This window comes from Contarinia nasturtii, unplaced genomic scaffold (assembly GCF_009176525.2).
Source record: "Contarinia nasturtii isolate CC-2019 unplaced genomic scaffold, AAFC_CNas_1.1 Cnas_scaffold_414, whole genome shotgun sequence".
NCBI classification, from domain to species: domain Eukaryota; kingdom Metazoa; phylum Arthropoda; class Insecta; order Diptera; family Cecidomyiidae; genus Contarinia; species Contarinia nasturtii.
This window is the reverse complement of record NW_022197768.1, coordinates 2236372-2245848: the sequence shown is the minus strand read 5'-3', so window position 1 is coordinate 2245848 and position 9477 is coordinate 2236372. Positions and strand designations below refer to the sequence as shown.

Here is a 9477-nt window from a genome sequence, read left to right as displayed (position 1 = left end):
CAAAATGAAGAGCAAAACTACATACACACACAAAAAACGCCTAACGAAACAATAAGCATACGTTTCGATACCTAATATTGTTGACAAATGTGAAGTTTATTAATACCGATTTAAAAACAAAACAAACCAAACCAAAAAAAAAGAAAAGATAGGAATAAATCAAACCATCTATAATAGATACTTTGGTACAGCTTGATGTCAAAGTTCATTTTCAAACAGAGAAATGACTAGCTCGCTCTGGTCGGCCGTACACACTCTTACAATATGCATACATCGATTTAAAACACTTAGTAATCCACAAATGGCAGTGCTATAAAATTCAACACATAGAACAATTTGCACTCATTTCATAAAACATTATCGATTTTTCCAACAACAACAAATGGCACCCAAACAAAAATAGAAGCAAACAAATCTTATACATATACATATATTTTGGATTGAATGCCATTTGGCATTATGATTCGGTTCCTATTTATGCAGTGTCTCGATTTTTAATTTCGAAAATCAATGAAATAATCACACTTTTTTCCGGTTTGCTATCAAGAGTTTCAATGAATCGGACGATCAAACGAATGCATAGAGTTCTGAATTCATTTATTTTATTTTTCTTTGTTGTTTCTGGTCGAGATCATTGCAATGTCATTTACATATTTGTGCCAAATTTGTAACACTTGGAAGAAAGAAGAAGATGAAAATGAAAAATATATGTTTGTGTACAGTACAATTTTTGGTTTTGTTTTTTCTCATGTAATTTATAACTGCTTGAGTAATGAAGAGTAGAAATGTAGTATACCAAATAATGAAACGAGATGTTGAAACAGTACTATTATAGTTTAAAATGAAGAAAAAAAATTAATAGTGAGCTATACAAACAATTAATCGACGTAAAATTAGATGATTTGAAGGGTAAAACAATAAATATCTATTTAAAATGAAACCAAAAACCGATTTTATATCTAAAATAATAGCTCCTTTCCTTTATCGCTACATTGTTTCCCATCCTTTTCTTTTCTCCATTTTATTTTTGAATTAATTTTTTACTGCGTGTATTGGTCGATTCCGTTCGAATATCACCTTTAATCAAAGATAAAAAAAACGTTAAGTATTAACAGCAGATCAAGTTGACATATTTCTACAAGAAATTTATCCCTCGGGATAATTACTCAGATGAGAAATTTAATTGTAACAAACAAAAGAACACCTGACCGAAAAGATAAAAAAAACAACATAGTCTTATTATATAGAATGTACGATTTATTGATAAAAAAAACGATAAAAGAAAACTACCAAAAACAGTGAACATCTGGTTAAATAAACATTTATAATTGTTTTGTTTTTCTTCGGTTCAAGCAATTTTAAAACAATTCGTTGATCACACGAAGCACAACCCAAGTTAAATCGCGATCAATGCCTGCAGAAGCAACAACAACAACAACCAAGTAAACAAAAAAAAAACATTTACAAAAAGGGGATTACCAAACCAACAACACACACAAACACACCAACAAACAAGAATAGCGCGTTAAAAATTGTTAATATGCAGATTTAGCCAGTATATTGCGTACAAATTCGATGTTTCAACGTATGTAACTCTGCGATTTTACATTTCATTGTATCGCATCGATATAATTTAAATATCTCAATGAACTAATTAAAACCAAATAAAAAAATTAACAATTTATCTCTCTATTCTAAAACTAGCGGAGAGAAAATCAAAAAAAAAAACGAATACGACACTTAGTGAAATGATGAAAGCAACTAAAAATGAAATGAAATTTTAAGCACAAGAAACCAAAAAAAAAACTTTTGACAAAAAAAAATTAAAAAATTGAAAAAAGCTCACATAAAAAAGCAAAAAAATTTAAACCAATAAATATAAACTTAACAAATTAGTAACGATATGAAAGTGTGTGTGCTAACAAAGGAAATGAGTTTAGCAACAAAGTAAATCCGTGAAGAAAATAATTATTGTATTAATGACTAAGTGTAACAACTCAAAATGAACACCTAATAAGAACAACAACAAAATGAAGTAAATAAAAAAAAAAAAAAATACAGTATAGAAGAATCTATATAAATTATATTAAATAGCAGAGTTTGTTTTTCCATTCCGGCACCGGCCACATCATACCGATTACGGTGAGCATGTTAGCCACTTATACATTGGAATGAACGGGTTTGAGAGCACAATAGCATTTTTGACTGTGATTTTGAGCGCCGTGTCCATCCTTAGCGAATTTTCTTAAGTGCCATGCTCACTGTCATCGATTGATGTTTTGCATGCTGCATGTAAAAAAGAACTCTGATAAAATAGAGCGAGAATGCGTTACAATAATTTATTTAAAAAATAAAAATCTGGAAAATATGACTTAAAATGATAATTATTGAAAAGAATTACAACAGCATGGAATAGAAAAAACCATAACTAAAAATATAACTTAAATATGTGTTGGTTCGAATTAATGAATTAAAATGTTAGAAAAAAAAATATGACCTTGAGTTTTATTGTGTACACTTTTTTTTTGCCCCTGCACTGCATTTCCATCACAACACATCTCTCGTTGTGTCAAGATATTTTAAACTGTGTTCAAGATAGATTTTTTTTTTCTTTTGCAAAAATTGACCCGATTTTCATTCTCATGACACGTATGCTCATGACACGTTAGCATAAAAGCTTGCGTGACACATTAATAAGTGGCTTGTGATTGAGAATACATATAAATACTTGTATATTGTGAATTATGGCAACTAAAAAAAAATGTGTAGCCCTTTTGTGTTTGAATATTAACATGAGAACACATCAAAATTATGTCTTTTATTCGGTTTGCCGAACAAAAATGATAAGATGACATCACACAATTTGGTTTGTGAAAAGCTTTTTGTCTCAATTCAGTTTGTTGATCTAATTAACAGCAAATTATACATTTTATGCATATGATTGTGATGAATATATTCCAAAATGAATAACATTTGCATGTTTACACAAAATTCGTTTATGCACATAAAACTGCCGAGAAATGTGAATGTAAAACGAATGATACCCGTAGATAAGCATTTGATGTACTTTCAACCGTACTAAATATTATGGTAGTTTAGCTTTGAAATTTGTTCTTCAGAGTTCATGGGCGCATCATTTTTCTTCCCTCATCATTCAACAGCAATATGAAGGGAATTTTCAAATTTTCAGAAAGCGTTTTAATATCCATCTGTAATTGTTTGTGTTGCTAAGGCGTTTGAGTTTGTCTTTAGCGTTCCACATGATGTGCAGAGAGAGAGAGAGAAGTGTGTTGTGTGTGTGACAGTGCTAGTGCTTGATGCTGATGTTACCATACAACTACAGTGTGTGCTCTGTACTATACAGTACTCTCATATCGTTTAATGTGGTGCCAAACAATAACCATCAGATAATAACCGCCTCTACGCTTTGTTACTTGTTCAATTTCAGTTCCGAATTCTTTTCTGTCTAGAATTCACTCTATCTCACTCGCTAGCTCTTCTCGCATGCACAAGAAGTCTGTTGTTGAAAGATTATATGCGGGCTGAACTGGGAAGAAAGACGAAGAAAACAAACAAAAAAAAAACTTTGAAAACATGGTAAGCAGCCCACTGTGAGTTGAAAGTTGGATTATTGAAAAAGTTTATCAAAAATCTTCTTATTATTATTATATTCGCATATTGTCGGGCGACGGCCATAACTTATATCATCGCGCACATTGTGTCTCCATTTATAATCTTTCACAAGTATAACAATATACCTACCACATTTACATTTTTTTTTTTATGTCCAAAAAATACAAAATTTTTAAGCCCTTGCCAATTTCACATTCAGCTAGATTTTTTCGTTGGATATTTCTCAGTCGCTTCTCGGCTTCTTTACGAGAGCACACATTTTACTCTCCATAGTTTTTAATCTCTCTCTCTCTTTCTCTTTCCGTCTCTGTTGTTGTCGCTGTCGTTATCGCGCGTTTGTTTTTATTTGTGGTTGGGCTGTTGTTTTTCTAGTTTTCATTAAATTCTGTGAAGGGAGCGTATGAAACGCTTGCGTACAATATTTCAGTGTTTAGCCATTGTGCAGTCGATTATGATGACGACGGTTAAACAACAAGTCCATGCACGAGGAGAGTGAAAGTCGTCAAAGTTAGTTAGCTGGCAAAAAGAAAGTTATTCATTGATTTATTTTCAACTCAATTTAGATCATGTTTCACGCGACCATCGTATAGCTTAAATAATTCTGGGTCGTTGCTGTTAAAATTCATTTATTTATTCTTTTTGCCTTTTATTTTGCTCAAATTCAGTTACGAATTGCATGCACCGTCGTTAAATTTTGTACGTTTATTTGTTTTTTGTTTGAAATTGTTGTTTTGCGAACAATTTTCAGTGTTCAGAGTTGAGACAAATCTTAAAAAAAAAAACGAAGAGTAACGTACAAAGTTTGTGAACTTAAAAAGTAGTTTTTTTCTTATTTTGCGCAACAATAGCATTTCTAATTTAATTTGAAAGTGAAGACGATTACGGAAATAATAATTAGAAGCAATGAATGTGATTGTACAATTAGTCAGCTTTCGATTAAGGAAATTTGTGCTATTGTCGATTGTGTATTTTGATATTCTCTCAGCTGATGCAATTCAAAACAATGCGAATCACAATTGTAAGTAACGGCCACCCGAATTTCTAAGAAACAATTTCAAAAATCTTTATTTTATTGCTCACAATTTCCGCTTGTTTTTCGTTTCATTTTTGTAGTATCGTTATCACCAAATGCAATGCAATTAAGTTTAATTTGAAAGCAAAAAAAAAACTGTTGGAATGTGTTTTGTTTTTTCTTTCTTCTGTGAATTTGTTTAGTCAATCGAACATTAATCGATACGTATCAAACGATGGCACAGACAAGACATGAACCCGATATAAAGCTCACACAAAGCGTACATAGCATCAACAACACAAACCATGACAAGAGCTTCCGGGAACTGATTTCAAAGCAACGTACGCTATCAAGAATAGAGCGCAGTGCGTTTACCATTCGCTTGAATTATAGCAGAATGTCGGTGGTAAAAAGTGACGAAAAACCGGCACGCAACGATTCAAATTGGCAACGGCCCGTTTTTGCATCGATCCGAAAATATGAGAAACTACCATTTGATCCGTCGTTTTATGAATGCAGTGATAAGCAATCGATTGACTGTTTGAACAAAACCAAAGACTTTCGCGCAAAAGTATTGAGTGAATTTCGAAAATCATTGGCCGAACCAATCGATGAATCATCCAATATTTACAATGTTGAATATGAACATCCAAATGATATGATCAAATACAATCCAACGTGTATGATTCTTGATGCGAAATTACGGATTTTAACGAATAAAGATTCACCGTTCGATACAAATAAAATCGGTCGTTTATTTCCCGTTCGTAAATTATTTGGTAAAAAATTTCTGTCAGTACCGCGTAGCTGCGTGATTGTATCCAGTGCTGGTTCATTGTTTCAATCTGGACTTGGAAAATTTATCGGTAAGAGAATTCGTGTACGGTTTGTTCTTCTGTCATTTTGTGGTTGTGTTGCGGATGAGTCAGATGCATTTTATACAGTCTCACGCATTCACATGATTCACTGAAATTTATTATCGAACCGAATTGCGGTTATTCTTTGCATGTATTTTGCGTACCTGGAAATTATTACAAATCTCAAAATAACAATATTCGCTTGAAAAATTATCTACTGTGTTGTCATTCTTATTGTTTTCTTATAAGAGCGAGCATACTCGAAAAAAAGTGAATGTCAATTATAACTGTAATGAAGAGAAAAACATTTTTTTTTCTACACGTGTGTCCACTTGTGATTTGTTCACATGAACTTCACAACAGAATAGAAAAAGAAAAAAAGAAAACGCACAACTACATGCATTTCTGAAGTTCATAGCTTCAATGTCATAAATTAAACGTGTACTTTCTGGAAACAGGCTCAAAATAAGTACCTTGCAAAGTACATTTTTTTATGCGAAATGAACTTCGTAAACAAATCAATTTTTTCCTGAACTAAGGTTAGATTTTATCGCAATGCGAATATAAAAAGCAAAAAAAAAAAAAAAAAATTTCTTTGATCCTTAATTATTTCACATTTTTTCTCTCCTTCTGCAAACTCAAACGTTTCATTTCCATTTGTGTATTCGATTTTTCTTGCTGTTTTCTATTCCGTTTCCATTTCTTTTTTAAAGATCTGCACGATATTGTGCTGCGGTTCAATCATGCGCCAACTAAAGGTCATGAAAAAGACGTCGGCAGTAAGACCACGATACGCGTCGTCAATTCACAAGTGAGTGTCGGTTTCGTCATTAATTTTTAACCCTTTCGATTCGAAATTCAACCGTTGTAAAATTGATTGCGTAAATAAACACGTGGGCACCATTTTGCAGGTGGTCAGCAAGAAGGAGTTTAATTTCGTTGAATCACCGATATTCGAAAATGTTTCAATTGCCGCATGGGATCCAGGAAAATTCAATGGAACATTATACGATTGGTAATTTTATTTAAATCCAAAAACAAAAATCGAAATGAATTAAAGTGACAAAATAAAATGAATGAAAACAGGATAGCCAAACCGGATTTTCCACTTTTTAAAAATTATAAACGCTTCATGAAACGTCGACCCGATGCCAAATTTTATCTGCTGGATCCTCGCTCAATATGGAATCTTTGGAAGGTGCTACACATATATACGGGTCTTCCGATTCGACAAAATCCACCGACTTCCGGATTCATTGGTTTGTTTCAATGATATCGCTTTCCAATTAATGCCATAAAAAAATACTGTAGTTGATAAGAAGCCGCGTCATATCATGAGATCGCTTCAAACTGGATTAGCAATGTATGCTAATAACGATGAATACATTTGAATATATGTACGTTTTGATGTATAATCAAACTATTTTCAGTAAAACAGTTTAAAATTACGGTTTTTATGCGCATCAAATGGAAAAATAAGTGAGAATTTGCTATAGCAAAGCAATTTGAATTATGTTTCTTATTTATCATTTAGGTCTTGCATTGTTGCTACCATACTGTTCATATCTTGATATCGTTGAATATATGCCATCAACCCGATTGACGAGTCGCTGCCATTACTATGACTCAGAGGTATTTGTTCAAAATGAATAATCACACACTCACCAAAAATGAGAAAAAAAAATTTAATGTTCTAAAATCACATGTTTATCAATCATCAGATGAATTCGGCTTGTACGTTTGGAGCATGGCATCCACTGGCAGCCGAAAAGCTTATGACCTATGCCATGAACAGTGCAAATGATTTTTCAACATTTCAGAATGGCGTCATTCGAATTCGAAAGCCAAAAAATAACGGATGTTAATTGATTAGATTCGACATTTAAAATAAAAATGTATGAGAAATTGATTAAACTCGAAGAGATTTCGATAAATTCAACAATAATCATTTTGATAGATACTGAGATAGCGAAATGAAAAAAATGCATTAAAAATTTCAATGGTGGATTTTAATTTGAACGAAATAGATACTTGTAAGCAATTATAATAGAAATAAAAATGCGTTTCACTTGTAAAATTAATTATGTTTCATTCCAATCTGAATTCCGTCCATATAAAATGTGTTCGATTCCAATGGGACGGGATATCTAACAATGATTTATGGCCTATTTAGTGCATGTTCTGTCGATTAGTTATTGAGTTAGCATGGAATGCGTCTACCACGTGCAATAATTAATTACAATTTAGGTAAATCGCAGTCATACCATTCACGTGAATGTGCATTTTGTTTATTATTTTTCTTATTTGCTCAGTACACAGCGGCAACAACAACGCCATTCATTATTAAATGAGAAAAAAAAATTATTAATTCGACGAAAGGCATCCAATATCCAGAGTTCGTGAGTTAAGGAAATACGTTTGAAGTTAAATCGTGTGTCGGCTCCTTTCGATTGGGATCCGGATAATACTTTGGATTGAATCGTTCGAGATTTTAATCTCATTGCTCATTTGAATTTTCGAATTAATTGAAATGAATTAAAGTAAAATCGATCACAATGGCACAACGTATTATATGACGCTCAATCAAATTGGACATTGATCGCCACAACGAGCATATGGCCGTTGTTCTTTTGCATTTTGCGACTAAATTTATGGCTTAGATATCTTCGATTTACATATTAAGTGATGTGTTATTGACTATTATTCGACAGATCGTGTGTTTAAGATATTTTTAATTCCAATTCAAATCTCATCGATCCCATTCAAATCGATGAAGTTCAAATATGGCAATTTCGTGTTATGATTTGATCATATTAGACAGTTTTCAATTGTATTTGATTGGTTGTTATCACAACTAAGTTTGTCACGATGGTTTTCGTCATTCCAACCGTCATTTTTCTTTTGTAGTTTGTCAGTTGTTTTCTCAAAACTAGCTATCACCAATTCCAGCCGCACAAATTTGAGTAAACGAATGGCCGCATAAATGTCAGAGCAAGACGAGCTATGAGTCATCTTGTCAAATAACTGGTAAAAGTTTTGAATGTTTATTAATCGCCAACGTATTGTTAAGGTTTTTGGGGTTTTCTTGACCGTTATCGTTCAAATCTCTATTATTTTATATTCATCAATGTTTCACGCGAAAAAAACCGAGCTCGATAACAATTATATTATTTACCTAAAAAAAAAAAAACACATAAAAAATATTGAAGGCGACGTGAAAAAAAAAACACAGCAAAAATTGATTTTTGACAATTGAAGAATAAACACTTATTGTGTGTCATGTAGCACTGTGGTTGATATTCTTGTAAATATCACTTGCCGGAAATCATGTCATTTTTAGACCGTGCGGCAACAAAAAGAAAAGTACCGAAAATAAAATGCACTTTAACGTTTCGAATACCAATCTATTCATAGAATTCTAATTTTAATAATATTTCTTTGGCGCATACAATGACGTCATCATTAGATAAAGTGGTAAAAACCAATGGTCACCCTCATGTACGTAGCCGTTATAACGTTTTTATTACGATGAAGCATTAACGATTACTTTGGGTGCGATGTGATTGCATGGAATATTCATAGCATTGGAAATGCCGGATAGCTGAACGAGTGGGAGAGAGAGAGAGAAAGAGTCAAGAATTCATTTCGCTGCAATTGATTGGAAGCAAACGTAAACAGTCATACACCGTAAAATGTACGATTCCTTTTATTCTAGTTTTGACTGTTGCTTGTCCATTGTTTATTTTTGTTGATAGTGTACGCGCAAATAGCAATCATTAAACCACTCAATGCGACGCCAAAACACCGACACACACGCACACACTTCAAAAAGGACAAAAAAGTAGACAAATACACAAAAAATATTTGTACTTTTTTCGTCATTACTCTCGTTCACCGTGTAGTCACCGTCATTTTGCAATACACAAAAATACTGTCGTGCCAATGCTATTGTAGCCGCACTCCGTATGTATGTAC

General features: G+C 32.6%; 1 protein-coding gene across 1 annotated transcript; it reads left to right on the top strand.

The window, feature by feature from the left end:
• Positions 1-3289: 3289 nt before the first annotated feature.
• On the top strand, positions 3290-7530 carry LOC116338652 (beta-galactoside alpha-2,6-sialyltransferase 1). Its single transcript, XM_031764059.1, has 8 exons — positions 3290-4140; positions 4482-4651; positions 4849-5511; positions 6216-6313; positions 6414-6517; positions 6589-6761; positions 7037-7134; positions 7224-7530. The coding sequence occupies exons 2-8, from the start codon at positions 4537-4539 to the stop codon at positions 7365-7367; spliced, it is 1395 nt and encodes a 464-aa protein (XP_031619919.1). The 5' UTR covers positions 3290-4140; positions 4482-4536; the 3' UTR covers positions 7368-7530.
• Positions 7531-9477: the final 1947 nt, after the last annotated feature.

Bases quoted from the DNA above. Each gene is read 5' to 3' on its own strand.
- LOC116338652 (XM_031764059.1), top strand. From the start codon at position 4,537: ATGAATGTGATTGTACAATTAGTCAGCTTTCGATTAAGGAAATTTGTG. The intron at 4,652-4,848 runs GTAAGTAACGGC...GAATTTGTTTAG, and splicing joins AAACAATGCGAATCACAATT to TCAATCGAACATTAATCGAT. The intron at 6,314-6,413 runs GTGAGTGTCGGT...ACCATTTTGCAG, and splicing joins TACGCGTCGTCAATTCACAA to GTGGTCAGCAAGAAGGAGTT.